General features: G+C 36.4%; 1 protein-coding gene and 1 long non-coding RNA gene across 5 annotated transcripts in view; both read right to left on the reverse strand.

The window, feature by feature from the left end:
• Nucleotides 1-288: 288 nt before the first annotated feature.
• OCIAD1 (OCIA domain containing 1) overlaps nt 289-17,666 on the reverse strand; it is a 32,524-nt gene continuing 15,146 nt past the window's right edge. Inside the window, exons 5-9 of one of the 4 annotated variants that reach the window (XM_007539693.3) lie at nt 12,838-12,885; nt 10,828-10,963; nt 10,203-10,378; nt 4,786-4,938; nt 289-819 (exon numbers count right to left, since the gene is read on the reverse strand). In XM_007539693.3, the coding sequence (XP_007539755.1) occupies nt 782-819; nt 4,786-4,938; nt 10,203-10,378; nt 10,828-10,963; nt 12,838-12,885 (551 nt within the window). In that variant the 3' untranslated portion in view covers nt 289-781. Of the gene's footprint in view, nt 820-4,785; nt 4,939-10,157; nt 10,379-10,827; nt 10,964-12,837; nt 12,886-17,666 lie in introns of those variants that run through there. The other 3 variants (XM_007539694.3, XM_007539695.3, XM_016184908.2) reach the window with 3 other exon arrangements.
• Nucleotides 6,091-10,151, reverse strand: LOC132537557 (uncharacterized). The gene is made up of 2 exons (XR_009549034.1): nt 7,865-10,151; nt 6,091-7,559 (listed from the first exon to the last, which is right to left on the reverse strand). It is a non-coding gene; the product is annotated as an uncharacterized LOC132537557 (long non-coding RNA).

Here is a 17,666-nt window from a genome sequence, read left to right on the forward strand (position 1 = left end):
GGGGCAATTTGTACCAATAACTCAAATACCACATTTCTGGTGTTCAAGTAAGTAACATTGAGAAGAAACTTCAATTTCATTTTTCACTGCTGTAGAAACAAATTTTTATCCCCCTGCAATATGCAAAAATTTCAAATATAGCCACTGCTTTTTTTAAAGCAGCTATTTACTACTTGTTGATGTACAAGTCATAAATATTGAGATGTAATGGCTTTACTTCCTTTCCGTGTAAAGTACTGCTTATTTTTAATTCAACTTAAAAAACTTTAAATAAAGCCATGAGATGAATAAAGATGCATGTTCCTTTTTATTTTATTTACCATAAACATTAAGAGAATACAGCAAACAATGGAGAAAGACTTTGTAATAATCTTTTGAGGTAAAGCTTAACACTTGAAAGTATGCTTGCTCCCACCACCCACCCCAATTCAACATGCAGGTATATTTTCACATATGTTGTTGATTACAGAGCATTATTATTTCTTGATGATTTTATAAGGTATCTTTGCCCTGAAACTTAAAATAAATTTGCCAACTGTACACTAGCATGGTGTAACACCATCATTCATGTGGTTCCCCAAGGTGAGTACATTTACACAATATTAACATTAAAATCTGTGTTTTCTTTTTAAACATAATGAACCAAACCACAAAAACCCAGACTCTGGTTTTAAATGTGTTTATGAAGACTGCTGCTGAGCTCAAAGCATGCAGATATTCATGACCACTTAGATGAAGCGGGATATTGAAATTCCTCCAGTAGGTCCAATGATGCAGTTTTTCACTCATCCCAAGTATCTCCATACTTGTTTACCTTGACTAGGGAGGGGGGAAAAAAGCACAAATAATTGATGATTCTCAAAAGTAGTAATTGTAAGTCAAATTTTAGTTTGCTGTGATGATGATGTTATGTTTCTTATTGAAGTAAAAGTATCTGACAGTAAAGTTATAAAGGAGGTTGGCTAGACTGTGTGAACTGAAAGCTGGACTGAAGCACTAGTGCACTCTTTCAAGAACCTGATCCTCACAACATGACAATATAGTACCCACATTAAGGGTGAGAAAACAGATTAGTAACTTGCCCAAGGTGAGAAAACAGATTAGTAACTTGCCCAAGGTACAAGCCTAATAAAACAGAATTGATTGAAATCTAAGTCTGAATATCTGTTTAGGTTCGAAGCTGGGTGGGGTACCCTAAGATCTGGGAAAGTGTGGTATGTACTATGTATGGCACATATAAAAATCACTAGGAAATAAAATTAATAAAACATTTTAACTTTTTAAACAACAAAAAAAAGTAATTAAATGGTTTCTTCATGTTGTGCTTAACTCAAACTTCCCTTTCCTGAACTATAGTACTGTAACATACAGTATTAATGATCATACACATTTTTCACAAAATTTTATTTTTTAAAACACGCTCCCGTCTTCTTTTAGCCTTTTACGTAGCTTTCATCTGTTAATTATAACTCTTTAGAAGACCCAGTATTTATAACACCATAAAGTCATTATCAAAGTATGAGCTAGAGACCCTGACTTGTTCAGGGAATCAAACTGAAACTTTTATTACTATAAATTCTAAGTGACTATGTATCCTTTCCCTCAGTTTTGCCTTTCCTCTCTACTTTCATTCCAGAGACACCAAAGGTCTCAAGTCTAAACTCCATCATCACCATAAACTAGAGCTGCAGTGTTCAAAACAAACCATGGTATGCAAAGAGATTACTGCTGTGAAAGCAAATGTGCCTAAGCTTTTAGAATTTCTCTTATCTCAGTTAATCCATTCACTTGTTGCTGGGACTTGGTCAGAGCACTAAGAATCCACTGCTCCTGGTGGCCATATTTCCCTTTTACCACCCACCCCCCTTTTCTATCTTATTTCAGAGAAAAAGAAATTGAGACGAGAAGGGGGAAGATAGAGAGGGAGAGAGACACTTGCAGATGGGCAGCAGGGTAATATGCACACTCATCTGAGTGTGAAACTGCCAGGCACCCTATATCCCAATTTCTAATTAGGTAAATAGCAGTGCATATAATCCATACAAACTGAAAATTAAAAACCAATACTTCTGCGACCTAGGATGTGGCACAATGGATAAGCATTGGACTCCTGGGAATGAGGTACTGAGTTCTATACCCAGCATCACATATGCCAGAATAGTACTCTGTTTCTTCTCTCATGTTAATAATTCTTAAACAGCAAAACTCCCTGACAAATGAAATAGATCAGCTAGGAGGGCACCTGTTTTGTCATGTATGTCTATGACCCAAGTTTGAGCCTCCAGTACACCACATGGGAATACTATTAAATGAGGGAAGAGGGGAGTCCGGCGGTAGCTCAGTGGCGTTAAGTGCACGTGGCACAAAGCGCAAGGACCAGCTTAAGGATCTTGGTTCAAGCCCCCGGCTCCCCACCTGCAGGGGGCATTGCTTCACAAGTGATGAAGCAGGTCTGCAGGTGTCTTTCTCTCCCCCTCTCCATTTCTCTCTGTCCTATCTAACAATGATGACATCAATAACAATAATGCCTACAACAATGAAAAGCAACAACAAAAGGGAAAATAAATAAATATAAAAAATTTTAAATGAATAAATAAATGGGAAGATTAGCTGCTGTGCTATCTCTTCCTCTCTTCTTAATCTGAAAAAGTTGACCCAAACTCAGAAATGACAAAAGCCTGACATTTTCTAAAATCCTGTGAACCTACACAATACTAATAAATCTTTTCTCTCTCGACTCTAAGAACACGCTAGAAATTGTTTTCTTTACATAAATTACCTTTTTACAAAGGAAAAAATTACTTTACCTTATTGTGCCACATAACTTTAAAAACTGTATAGTTAAAACCAAGTCAAAATCCAGTAAATGTCAAATATCTACTGTGTTTCCTATTCTTAGCCTTTATTACTATAAAATGTCTGTCTAGCCAACCAAAAAACACTCTACCACCTCTACCACCTGCCCTCATGGAACTTAACAGTCTAAGCCCTTAATCTAATTAGCAGAACAAAGTCATGTGTCTGTAATATGTCTGTATTAATGCATATGCAGGTCAAGTTAAATGGTCTTTAAAGTGACAAACATGAACCCTGTTGATTACAGTCATTTAATAGCTAGATCTTTTTTTTTTTTTACATCAATAACAGTGAGAGCAAAAAACAATGATATCTATCACTGTCATGAAGAAAGAATTCTAAATTCTAAGAATTCTAAAGTCAACTTTTAAAAGAAATGAAATTTGCTCAACAATTTGTTTGGCTTTGTATGTTAACTCTCTTTTCAGTCACCAGGTTCCAGATGTCATCAGGACGCCGGCCAGGCTTCCCTGGACTTAAGACCCCACTAATATGTCCTGGAGCTCCACTTCCCCAGAGACCCACCCTACTAGGGAAAGAGAGGCAGACTGGGAGTATGGACTGACCAGTCAACGTCCATGTTCAGAGGGGAAGCAATTACAGAAGCCAGACCTTCCACCTTCTACAACCCACAATGACTCTGGGTCCATGCTCCCAGAGGGATAGAGAATGGGAAAGCTATCAGGGGAGGGGGTGGAATATGGGGATTGGGTGGTGGGAATTGTGTGGAGTTGTACCCCTCCTACCCTATGGTTTTGTTAATTAATCCTTTCTTAAATAAAAGAGAAAAAAAAAAAAGAAATGACATTGGCTATGTTAGAATAATAACATTAAAAAAGTACAAAATTTTTTTGGGGGAGTATTCTTTGTAATATATGATTCAAGAAGTTACTATGAATCTATTCCTTCCTTTGGCTTTAAAAATAGCAACTAGAAAACCTTGAAATAATGATATAACCTCTAAACTTCCTCAAGAGAGACATCATAAAATTGTAACAAAGTTATAAATCTTATTTAAAAGGCCCTCCTTCCATTAGAGACAAACATCTGTGTCAGAAAGTTTACATTAGAGACTAGGAAAACTTAATTAGGAAAACCAGAACTTTAAAATTAAAAAACAAAACATATTAGTAAAAAAAAAAAAAGTAAAATCTGTCTTTTGGAAATGCTTTAAAAGTTAGTTTGTGGGGGAGTCGGGCTGTAGCGCAGTGGGTTAAGCGCAGGTGGTGCAGGTGGCGCAAAGCACAAAGACCGGCATAAGGATCCCGGTTTGAATCCCGGCTCCCCACCTGCAGGGGAGTCGCTTCACAGGCGGTGAAGCAGGTCTGCAGGTGTCTATCTTTCTCTCCTCCTCTCTGTCTTCCCCTCCTCTCTCCATTTCTCTCTGTCCTATCCAACAACGACAACAATAATAACTACAACAATAAAACAAGGGCAGCAAAAGGGAATAAATAAATATTTAAAAAATTAAAAAAAATTAAAAAAAAAAGTTTGTGTATAGAGCTCTACTTCAAATTCACAAGCATGTAAGAAAAGCAATTTCATTAAACCATCTCAATATTGTGTTTTTGCAAAAAAATGTCACCAGATCTAGTTTTATACAACTGACACATCATTACAAAACAAAGTCAGTTCCCAAAGTGAATTCTCATAAGGAAAACCATAATATTGCCATATAATTTTTACCATGTATTAGTAAACCAGATTCACTGTTTCAAACTTAAGGACTATTTGGACTTCATTATTTTGAAGACAAAAATGAACTTTGGAACACCTTAAAAAACTAAGAATTGGCAACAGTGAAATAGTAATTTTTCTTCATTATATATTGGTTAATTGCTTAAGGAATTAAATCACATTAGAATGTTTCTTAACTAGTGCTAGTTTCCAACCCTAAACAGTAAAGTCATTTGAACTAAACTATCATACCTTCTTTTTTTGGCATTCTTTCCTGCATAGGCCTGACTGAGGGGTCAGTCTTATGTGTTAAAGTTACTTCATATGACTCTCTGTTCTTATTCCTTAATTCCTCATATGTAATATTTTTTCTTTTGGGACTTTCTTCAGGGATGGGATCTGGTCCTAAAACAACAAACAGTTAATATATGGTGATAAAAGGATTTTAATAAATCTAAAGCAACTAATTTTATAAATATGCCTTATACTAAAAATATAATAATGTGAAATAAATGATGAATTATCATCATTGCAAAGGTACTGTTTTTTTTAAAGGCATTTTTTTTAAAAGATGTATTTTTTATACATCTAACCTTTACTTCTAAAATTTAAAATCAACATAAAAGGTACTTAAAATTAATCAGAACCAGATGAATGGATATATAATATATACCAGCACAATTTAAAATAGTAGAAATATATTTTACTAGTAACAACTGAATAAAACATGGACATTGTACAGAACTTTTAAAAGCACTAATTGCATAGTTCAGTATCACTACAGTCGACATGCAAGTCACTCTAGCTACCTAAAAGATGTATCTTATCATCTTAGTATTTAAAAAGGATTATTTGGTGATAACTACTGCAAAGTACAAAACAGCCTTTAATTATGGCGTGTACTGCTTTTACTCAAGTTTAATACATATAGGTGTAATACTGAAACAGAACCAAGTGTCAACTATAATTTTTTTAAAAAGGACGTAGTTACTTTTAATATAGATTTACAGAACAAACATTGAACATAGCTTTAAAAAAGTATAACCAGCAAACAGGCAATATAAACATTACAAAAGAAATTAATCATATTTACTCAACAATCACAAAGTCTTAAGCAATATTGCAAAAGCAGTATTTTTTAAAGAAGTTTTTAGTGGGTCACAGAAAGTGGGCACAGTATTTTAATAACCTACCCATCTTAACTAAAATGCTGTCTCAGTGTCTAGGGAGACAGCTCAGCAGGTAAAGCATGCAGGATTTGAATATGTTTGATACCTAGTGACACATATGGCAGAGTGGTGCTCTGGTTTCTCTCTCACAAAATAAACCACTGGTTTTTAAAGTATTTCTTAAGAAGATACTTTTTGTGTTATTTTGGAACTTAACAGTAAGGTCTTAGTAAATAAGCAGAATTTTCAAAGCAACGTTAAGTTTTAAATGTTTTCAACCATACTCATTTTGTTTTAACCAGAGCACTGCTCAGCTGACTTATGGTGATTCAACCCAAGACCTCCAAGCCTCAGACATGAAAATCTTTTACATAAACACTCTACAATCTTCACAGTCCTCCACCATAATTTTTATTTTGTTACAAAGTAAATGCAGTACTAGCGCAAAACAAAAATGACTGAGATTTCGAGTAACTAGTGGTAATAATTATATGATAGTTGAAAACTAAATGTTTTTACTAATAAAATAAAGAAATCAATATTATAACTTCGCATTGCATTCAAAATATGTTACATTTCATTAGTAATCAGTAATTATTGAGCCCTTTCCCTTCACCATAAATGGCATTTTCAAGATCCTGAAGACAATAACTACTAGATTTGCAGTTAGGACCCTCAGGTGTTCATCCCCACTATGCCCACAATAAGAGAATGTCCTTGGGCAAATCACTAAGCTTCTTTAAAAGAGTCTTGATTTTCATTGTGAAGTAAGTTTTACGGATGATCTCCCTCTAACATTCCTTCCAGGTCTAATGCTTTTTCTTACCAAAAAGAAAAATATTCCTTTGTTCTAAAATTCTGTGACAAATAGTGAAAGTATAAGCCAGACAAAAAAATAGAGGGAACTTTTTCCATTTACAAAAGTCAAATGAAAATATCTGATATTGTGTGGGGAGCATAATTTAACTGCTTTAGGAAAGTTATAAAGAGCTGGAAGGAATAAGAAAACATAAAACAGCATTGAATTAAATCTAACCGTAACAGATCTCCTAACAGCTACGAAGGAGTGCTTTCTACTTTGAAAAATGAATAATTAATTCCCGGTTAGAGAAAGCAGAGCTAGAGAGGAAGCAGGACTTAACCAAAGGGTGAGGATATAAGGGAGGGCAGATATAAGATGGGGCAAAGCAATGGAATGATGGCTAATCAAAACTGCCCAAGTGCCAATGTAGAGACAGGGTTCAAGAATGCAGAGCAATGGATAAACATGGCTGCTGTGAAGGACACACGTTACTCTCAAATTTCTGCTGTAGTCTGGGCAGATGGCAAAGGGCTTTTTTAATTTGCAAAAGAAATGACATAATATAGAATGGGAATTTCTAATGCAAATGGAAGGAAGAATGCAAACCAATACAAGGAGGGTGGTGGTGCATGGCCAGAATATAACATTTAAATAGAATGGATTTGAACTAAAATGTGAAATGCAGTGAGGGTCCATGACAACTACCTTTGGAGGTAACAGCATTCACCACTTTCTCCTAATATGCCCACCTCCTTCCCTAAGTAAATTCTTTGCAATCGCTCAAGAAAAAGTTCAGTATTTAATTTTTTTTATTATCTTTATTTATTGGATAGAGACAGCCAGAAATTGAGAGGAGATGGGGAGATAGAGAGAGACAGAGAGACACCTGCAGCACTGCTTCACCACTCACAAAGCTTTCCCCCTGCAGGTGGAGACCGGGGAATCGAACCCCTGTCCTTATGCACTGTAATATGTGCACTCAACCAGGTGTGCCACCAGCCAGCCCTGAAAAAAGTTCAGTATTAAGAGACTATCCACAACTTCTACTTTAGAATCTGTTGAACTAATTTTCTTTTTTTTTTTTTTAATATTTATTTATTTATTTATTCCCTTTTGTTGTCTTTGTTGTTTCATTGTTGTAGTTATTATTGTTGTTGTCGTTGTTGGATAGGACAGAGAGAAATGGAGAGAGGAGGGGAAGACAGAGAGGGGGAGAGAAAGACAGACACCTGCAGACCTGCTTCACCGCCTGTGAAGCGACTGCCCTGCAGGTGGGGAGCCGGGGGCTTGAACCGGAATCCTTACGCCGGTCCTTGCACTTTGCACCACGTGCACTTAACCCGCTGCACTACCGCCCGACTCCCTGAACTAATTTTCATTCTCTTCTTTCTGCCTCATAACTTTCGTGCTAAAGCAATATACTTTCTATATACAATCGAATATACTTTTCTGTAATAATAAAAATGCGTTTTATCTTCATGATCCAGTTGTAGCCAACACCACACGTGGCTACTGCGTAACTGACAAAGCAACTAAGGAAATGAATTTTCTATTTAATTTCTGTTGTCTTAATTTATTTACTGGATAGAGAAAGACATCAAGAGGAAAGTAGGAGATAGAAGAGAGAAAGACAACTGCAGCACCAGCTCACTGCTCATGAAGCTTCCCCATATAGGAGAGGGCTTGATCCTGGGTTCTTGTGAGTTGTAGCATATGTGTTCCACCAACTCTACCACCAGGCCCGGCCCTTCAATTTAGTTGTTTTTTTTTTTTATATTTATTTATTCCCTTGTTTGTTGCCCTTGTTGTTTTATTACTGTAGTTATTGTTGATGTCATTGTTGTTGGACAGGACAGAAAGAAATTGAAAGAGGGGAAGACAGAGGGGGAGAGAAAGACAGACACCTGCAGACCTGCTTCACCGCCTGTGCAGGTGGGGAGCTGGGGGCTTGAACCGGGATCCTTACGCTGGTCCTTGCGCTTTGCGCCACCTGCACTTAACCCGCTGCGCTACCTAGACCAGACTCCCTCAATTTAGTTTTAATGATCTCAAATAGCATACAGAATCAGTGACTATTTTACATATGGACCAACCTAGGGTTCCTTCTGAAATGAGCTACAGCATCGTCTGAGACATTCTCTGACCTATACTCAGCTTACCCTTTTCCTTCCTCTCTCCCTTTATCCCAAATAAGGATCTAAATCTCTCCCATATTAAAAACAAACAAATCCTCAAGTGTTCCTTTAATTCTGTTCATCTTCCCAATTACTAGCTTAATTCTATCTGCTTCAAAGCAAATATTTATTTATTTTTTTTAAGAATTTATTTATTCATGAGTAAGATAGGAGAGAAAGACTCAGACATCACTCTGGTACATGTGCTGCCGGGGACTGAACTCAGGACCTGATGGTTGACAATCCAATGCTTTATCCGCTGCGCCATCTTCCAGACCAATCAAAGCAAGCATTTTTTTTTTTAATATTTATTTATTCCCTTTTGTTGCCCTTGTTGTTTTATTACTGTAGTTACCATTGTTGTTGTTGTCGCTGTTGGATAGGACAGACAGAAATGGAGAGAGGAGAAGACAGAGAGGAGGAGAGAAAGATAGACACCTGCAGACCTGCTTCACCACTTGTGAAGCGACTCCCACTGCAGGTGGGGAAGCCAGGGTCTCAAACCAGGATCTCTTCTCCAGTCCTTGCGCTTTGCGCCACTGCGCTTAACCCGCTGTGCTACTGCCCGACTCCCCAAAGCAAGTATCTATAAAATGCTCTACAGAAGCTCACAATCCCTTATCAAAACTCTTATATCTGTGTTTTGTTTCCAAAATCTCATCTCTCACTGAAGATAACATAGACAAATGGTAGATAGGAAACTAGTTATTACAACAACAACAATAACTACAACAATAAAACAACAAGGGCAACAAAGGGGAATAAATAAATAAAATAAATATTTAAAAAAAAAGGAAACTAGTTATTGCTGAGAGCTAGTTTCTTCCAAGACACTTATTTCATCTAATTACAAAAGTTCTTTTAAGAGCAATATTATCATCTCAAGAGATCAAGAAACTGGAGGGATAACAAATCAGTTACTTGCCTAAGGCTACATAGCTAGCAAATGTCAATCATGACTCAAATCTAAGCCTTAATCCAAAATTGATGTTTTTCAGTTTATGTTATGTGATCTTCAAAGCTAGTATTTAAATACACAAACTTCACAAAGCATTTTCATACACATTTTCTCAGATGGCAACAGTTCTATATGGCAGGTAGTTATTATTCTTCTCACATTACAAAAAAGCTGTAAGTCTTTAAGTCATCCTATGAAACCATTTTTTTGTAATCCCTGAGGCACAACTTAATTAATTCACTTGCTATTCTACTAAACCTGTTGGCATTTTCAATTAATGGGATATATTAGTAATTTATCCTGTTTCAGTCTCTAACAGACTCATAGATTCTTTTTTTTTAAGGCCCATAATTTATCATCTTTATATCCTCCATACCTAACCAAGATATTGGACCTCACAAAATGTTGAATGAATGAAGAAGCAAATGAACAAGCAAGCGACCATGCTTAGTACAGGCTGATGGAGAAACAAGACAGGTGATACCCAGCAGAAAAAGTCATCAAATAAAGTTTATACATACGTTGGACCATAAAATGCTGAAATTCATTTCAAGAGAAGTTTCTACCTTGGGCAATATGGTCAGTAATACCAGTGGGAGTAGATTCATTCATAGAAGCACTGAATGGAATTGGTTCATAGCGAGGAAGCGTCTCTTTTTCTATGTTGTCTGCTTCTGGGGATGTCACAAAAGATGAATGACCACTCACACTCGAGTCATATTTTGACTTTTGAGAATAGTGCCTGTAAAAAAAAAAAAAAGTCAGATGATGTAAGAAGAAAGAAGAAACACTGCCTAGATCTTACTGGAGAAAAAGGTTACATGAAAATTGACTATCATACTTGGATTCTATTAGTAAAGAAAATATATTATTTAAAAGACTTTGTTTAAGGTGTACTTCTTTTTTTTTCTTTTGCTTGGGATTTACAGTCAATACAGATGAATGATGAATTCCCCTACTTCACCTCATCTTGAGTGGAGCTTGACAAAATGTTTTTACATACATTTTGTCCTGCTTTGTTTCTTTCTTCCTTTCAGCCACCAAGTTCCAGCTGCTACTTTGTTTTTTAACTATTTATTTATTTATTCCCTTTTGTTGCCCTTGCCTTTTTATTGTTGTAGTAGTTATTGATGTCGTCATTGTTTTTATGGAAAGTTAAAAATATTTAATAAAGATCAGATTCAGGCCTACCCAGATGGTGAAGATCGGCGCGCCTGTCCTGATCGCAGAGCTTCTCCAAGAGGGGAATTCTCAAGATTCTTGAACTTCTCTTGGCAAGTTTTCACATAAGAAAGCTTTCCAGCAAAATATCCCATGATACAAGCAACTTATTTGTAAAAAGAAACAAAAGGTGTGACTCAATGCATCTTATTAGACAAAAATATTTTCTAAAACTGCGGTTTTAAATGTGGTATGCAAAGACATTTTCTGAAATAATCATAGAAGGATGGATCACCTTATATATCAAGTTTAGAGTTCACAGATTTTTTTTTTTACTTTTTTTTTTTTTTGCTAAGATTGTAAGGACAATATAAAGAAAGGACCATTTAAATGCACAATGGAAATGTTAAACTCTTCTCTCTCTCTTTTTTTTTTTTTTTTGTCTCCAGGGTTATCACTGGGGCTAGGTGCCTGCATTGAATCCACTTCCTCTGGAGGCGATTTTTCCCATTTTTGTTGCCTTTGTTGTTGTTATTGTTGGTTAGGACAGAGAGAAATCAAGAGAGGAGGGGATGACAGACACCTGCAGACCTGCTTCACCGCTCATGAAGTGACTCCATGCAGGTGGGGAGCCAGAGGCTCAAACTTGGATAGTTTCACCTGTCCTTGCACGCTTAACCTGCTGCGCTACCACCCAGCCCCTATAGTTCATAGATTTTTTATGAACATAATTTACTGTCAAAAGTAAGCTAGAATTAAGTTGCAATAAAATTAATTCTCCCTTATTGCCTTATTAACACAGAAAAGATCTGATAAAGATATAATGAAGAATCAAAACAGAATTCTAGCCTAGCAAGAGATGCCCTGTAAAATGGGCATCTTTATCATTTGTGTGGCTAATGGTAACTGACTACATGCTGCATCATGAATCTGCTTTCAATAGAAAAGAAAAGTTGACTTTGAAAAACTCATGAAGTTTTCTACATGCTCTAGTCCTTTTTTTAATGTTTTATTTACTTAGTTTACTTAATTTTTTACTTAATTTTTACTTAATTACCTATTTACTTAATTTAATTTACTTAAGTGAGAGAGAGACCTACCAGAACACTGCTTAGTTCTGGCTTTATGGTGGTGCTGGGATTGAATGGAGATCCCAGATCCTCAGGCATGAAAGTCTTTTGCATAACCATTATGCTATCTCCCCAGCTACACCCCCAACCACCGGTCACCCCATGCTCGTTTTAGGGGCAATTTAGTTTCTTTCCTAGTAATCATAGTATCACATTAATTAGTGTTTGATAAGACAGAAGCAAGCAAACTGTAAAACTTGTGAGTACTATGGTGGGTAACTAGAGTGAGGATACAGAACATTGGTGGTCAGTGTGGTCTGGAACTATACATTGTGATCTTACAATCTTGTAACATACATTTTGATAATAAAGATGACAAAAAAAGAAGTCTTTGATTTTTATCTTAAAATGTAAATTATGTTACATGAAATTAAATGTATCTATCAACTAAAGAGACTTTTTGAAAAAACTAGATTAAATGTTTCCTTCAACATATTTTATTTTAAATATCAACAGTAAAATGATAAAGTCTAATTAATGAAAAATTTAAATGAATTGATTCAAGAAAGCAAATAACTGTTATAAATAAGATATGATAAAATACTTGATTAAAAAAAAGAGGGAGTCGGGCGGTAGCGCAGCGGGTTAAGTGCACATGGAGCGAAGCCCAAGGACCAGAGTAAGAGAGACCGGTTTGAGACCCCCCAGCTCCCCACCTGCAGGGGAGTTGCCTCACAGGTGATGAAGCAGGTCTGCAAGTGTCTGTCTTTCTCTCCCCCTCTCTGTCTTCCCCTCTCTTCATTTCTCTGTCTTATCCAACAACGACATTAATAACAACAATAAAACAAGGGCAACAAAAGGGAATAAATATTTTTAAAAAAAAATTACTTAGGTTCAACCCCCAGTAGTACTCTATACACTCTCTCATGAGTTTTCTTAACTTAAGAAAACAAGTATTTTTCATACTTACATATAAGCTTAGGGATAGAACCATATCTAGGATGACTTGAAAGGATTCCTAAAGATAAAAAAAGTTAATATTTCAGAGTAGCACCGTTTACACCATTGAACTTTATAATGAAAACATTGGAGAAAATGACAGAAATTATGATAAAAAATACAAATCACCCCATTTTGTTTTATACCTGAACACTGATCAGCTCTGGTTTATGGTGGTACAGGGGATCGAACCTGGGACTTCAGAGCCTCAGGCATAAGGGTCTCTGTATAACCATTATGCTATCTACCCCCACCCCACCCTAATCAGCTATTCGTAATAGCAATTATATAGTCTCTTCTAATGTTATATAAAGTAGTATTGAGTTTAGCAATGCAGTATGATAGTCTACTTCTCAGAAACTGAGCAACCCACAAAGATAGAGGGGAAAAAATCAGTATAGAATTTCATTAAATATTACCTGATAGTATTAGCTTTCTCCATAAACCCAAAAAAGTCTAGAGTTACTTAAAAAAAAAAAAAAGAAAGATCTCAATTTCAAAAGAAAAGTGAAGAAAACCCAAAACACTACAATCTATTAAAACAAATGTTATTTTTAGCAAGATTTAGCCAATACACATGCAATCTTTATATTCAGGGATAAATAAAAAGTAAAAAAAAAAAAAAGTGTTTAATTTATTTTGGTATCACCAAGTTTTTACCACTCTGGGTCAACTTTTTTTTTTTCTGGGTCAACTTTTTCAAACAGAGTTTAGAAACAAAGGAAAAGATGCCACAGCACCAAAGCTTCTTCCAATGTGGCAGGGGTCAGGCTTGAATCCTAGTCATACACTTGACTATGTAGAGCTCATTATCCAGTAAAATAAACTTTATATGATTTATTACTACATATACACAGGAACCCAGTGAAAAAGCTCAACACTAAAAACAACTTACTGAAAAAAACAAAAGCTACATGAGTAAGTATACCATATTCATGAACTGAAAGACTAAATACTACAAAGATGACAATTACCCATAAACTAATATATAAATTAAATGGTATTCATATGGGCCTCTAGAAACATGCCTAAAATAAACTTCCTAGTTTCCTTCCACCCTAAGATCCCTAATCTCATCTATTCTGTTCCTACTTCTTGGTTCCAGTTCATTAACCATTTTGTCTCACTTTTTGTATCCTGCCACCTTCTAGACACCAAGTTCTATATGCTACCATGATTCCATTCCTCACTTCTCTGGACAGATGAACTCACCACTATGTCCTAGAACCTCACCTCTCCAGACCCCTACCCCACTAAGGAAAGACAGAAACAGGCTGGGGGTATGAATCGACCTATCAACACCCGTGACAAGCAGAGAAGCAATTACAAAAGCCAGCACTCCTACCGTCTACACCCCAAAAACAATTTTGACCCATACTCCCAGTGGGGGAGAAGTGATAGGAGGAAGAGGATAAGAGGGCTCTGAACTCCAGCTCTATCAGGACCCGAAGAGAGAGGAAAAAGGGAGAGACATTTCAATGTAGTAATAGGATGATGTGTGGCTTGAAGGGGGAGAGAGGACTGGACCAGGAAGAAAAAAGGAGCAATTATATACAAATATAGACAGATAGTTATAGAGATGATAGTAACCTCATATCTGCAACCTTGGGAGAGAACTACTGAGGTTCGCAATGGAGGGACTGGGAATTCAGAACTCAGTGGTTAAGAGAGCCTGGATAGGGAGTCGGGCTGTAGCGCAGCGGGTTAAGCACAGGTGGCGCAAAGCACAAGGACCGGCATAAGGATCCCGGTTCGAACCCCGGCTCCCCACCTGCAGGGGAGTCGCTTCACAGGCGGTGAAGCAGGTCTGCAGGTGTCTATCTTTCTCTCCTCCTCTCTGTCTTCCCCTCCTCTCTCCATTTCTCTCTGTCCTATCCAACAACAACAATAGTAACTACAACAATAAAACAACAAGGGCAACAAAAGGGAATAAATAAAGTAAATTTTTAAAAAAATTAAAATAAAAAAAAAAGAGAGAGCCTGGATAGCTCAGTCGGTAGAGCATCAGAACTCAATGGTAGGAATGGTATGGAATTATACCCGTAGTGATGTAATTTTGTAAATCAGTATTATATAACTAATAAAATTAAAATAAATTCAATTCCAATTAAAGTCAAGGTCTTCAAACCCTATACTGAAAAGTTCAATCTAGCAGATGGAAGATCATGCAGTTGATAGTGTAATACTCACATGAGGTCCTGCATTCTACCCCTGGCATCACATGCATGTGCCATGATGCTCTGGTTCTTTAATAAATGACAGAAAGAGGACAGGAAACAAAGGAAAAAAGGGAGGAAGGAATGAAGGAAAAAATGGAAGAAGAGAGGCAGGCAGGCTGGCTCACTCTAAAAATGTGGAAACATAAAGGGTCAGAAATAGCCAACAAAATATTGAAAAACTAGAGAACTGCCACCAGACATCAAGATCTATGATAATCTATAATAAGAGCCTGTTATAATATATGCAAAGCTAGATAAACTGGTTAAAATCAACAGACTACATACAGACATGCACATACAGTCACCTTTATATATGGCAAAAGCAACATAAAGCATTGTAGTTCAGTATTCATTGAATATCCATGAAAGGCGATGTACTTGGATGCTGCCTCATACAATATTAAGAAATAATTGCAGGTAAGTGGGAATTTTAAGTATGTAAAGTCATATAAAGGTTATAAAAGGGCACATAATAGACCCATGTCCTTGTAATAAAGATCTTAAAATAGACCAGAGAAGCAAAAAAGATGTTAGGTTGAATTTTATAATATTAAAAACTACTTCATCAGAAAAGAGGGGAAAGTTATATATAAATATATTTGATCTAACAAAAGATTGACTTCCAAACTACATAGTGCTCTCACAAAATAGGAAAAAGAAATCCAATGGAGAAAGTGGATAACAAACTTAGAACAGATAATTCACAAATAAGAATATATTCAAATGGGGAAAACTTGTATTTATTAAAGCTGATACATTCATAATCTATGACTGAGAAAATATCTACCAAGAGGCAATATATTCACAGCAAAACTTTTGTTAATATTCAAAAACTATAGATGCATTATAGTGTAGGTATAAATGGGAGACATTCCAGAGAGATTTTAAAGCTGAATTAGAATGAACCATTTGCCAGACAAGACAGACATGGAACAGAAGTGACAAATAATACCTGTTTCTTAGTTAGGTAACAGTGATATTCAGACATGGGGAAAACATAGAAATTGGCTTGCGGAAGTAGGAGAAAAATGAATTTAATTAGAAACAAACTGAGTTAAGTTTGAGGAGGCTAATAAAGGATCATCTATGTGGAGATACACAGGATAGGATTCAATCTGCATTAAAGATAGTTACGGAAATTTTAGGTAATAAATGATCACAGAATCCACATTATCACTGGGTATAGAATATAGACTGAAAACTTAAAAGTCAAGGCAAAACTCTCAAGAACACTACAAATGCATAGAAGAGGGAAGCCACACACAATTCAATATAAGCACAAATAAATTACATGAATTTCTTTTACTGCTATACACCAAAAAATAAACATCATCACATTCAAAATACATATACAAAAATGAAGCTGCCAAAAATTCTCTCCCAAACAGAAGAAAAATCAGGACAGTGCTATCAAGGAAACCAAGGAATAAAATGTTGGTTGAAGTTATATAACAGTAAAGAACCGTTATCTGTCTATGGAATTTACACAACATGGAAATTTTGAAAAGGTCTGGGGGCTGGGAAAACAGCATAATCATTATGCAAGACTCCCTTGTGCCTGAGGCTCTAAGGACCCAGGTGCAATCCCCCAGAATAAGCCAGAGCTGAGCAGTGGTCTGGCAGCTCTCTCCCTCAACCCCCATTTCTATCATTTAAATAAAATATTTTTTCTTTATTTATTTATTAGAGGGAAGCGGGAAAGGAGTGATAGAGAGGGAGAGAGACAGAGAGACACCTGCAGCCCTGCTTCACCACTTGCAAAGCTTTCCCCCTGCAGGCAGGGACTGGGGACTTGAACCCAGGTCCTTGTGCATTGTAACATGTATGCTCATCCAGGTGCGCCACCACCTGGCCCCTAAATATTTTTTAAAAAATAAAAGGAGGCTGGGCAATGGCACACCTGGTTCAGCACATATGTTAAAATGTACAAGGACCTAGGTTTAATCCACCTGCAGGGGGTAAACTTCAAAAGCTGTGAAGCAGTGCTGTAGGTGTCTGTCTCTCTCCCTAGTTTCCCCTTCCCTTTCAATTTCACTGTTTCTATCCAATAAACAAATAAATGAATAAATAATCATGAAAAGGACTGGTAATGGCTCAGGTACATGTTTAACTTATGATACAGACTGCACTGACTGAAAGGAATAAAAGTGCTCCTTTATGAAGTCTGGTTTCAAATGTAAGACAGAAGCAGTAAAAGAAGAATGTGAGGGAAAGATTTTCCTTTATGGTCTCAAGTTAGAACCTGAGCATGTTTAACATTTTGAAAAAGAGCAGCTTTAAAACTATTCTGAGATGGCATACTGCAGATGGACATGCAAAGTACCAAGCATTTTGACTAAATGCAACATACCTTGATAGATGTTCCATATTACAAAGTAATTCTTTGCAAACTGGATTTTTTATTAATGTTCCACTTCCCCAATTAAAATTCCAAAACAAAAAAATTTCCACAACAAATTTTAATTTAATTTATTTGGTAGGACAGAGAGAAATTAAGAGGAGAAGGGAGGATAGAGAGGGAGTGAGACACCTACAGCATGGCTTCACCACTGGTATATCTTCCCCCTGCAGGTGGGGAGCA

The sequence above is a fragment of the Erinaceus europaeus genome, chromosome 3 (assembly GCF_950295315.1).
Source record: "Erinaceus europaeus chromosome 3, mEriEur2.1, whole genome shotgun sequence".
In the NCBI taxonomy this organism is placed as follows: domain Eukaryota; kingdom Metazoa; phylum Chordata; class Mammalia; order Eulipotyphla; family Erinaceidae; genus Erinaceus; species Erinaceus europaeus.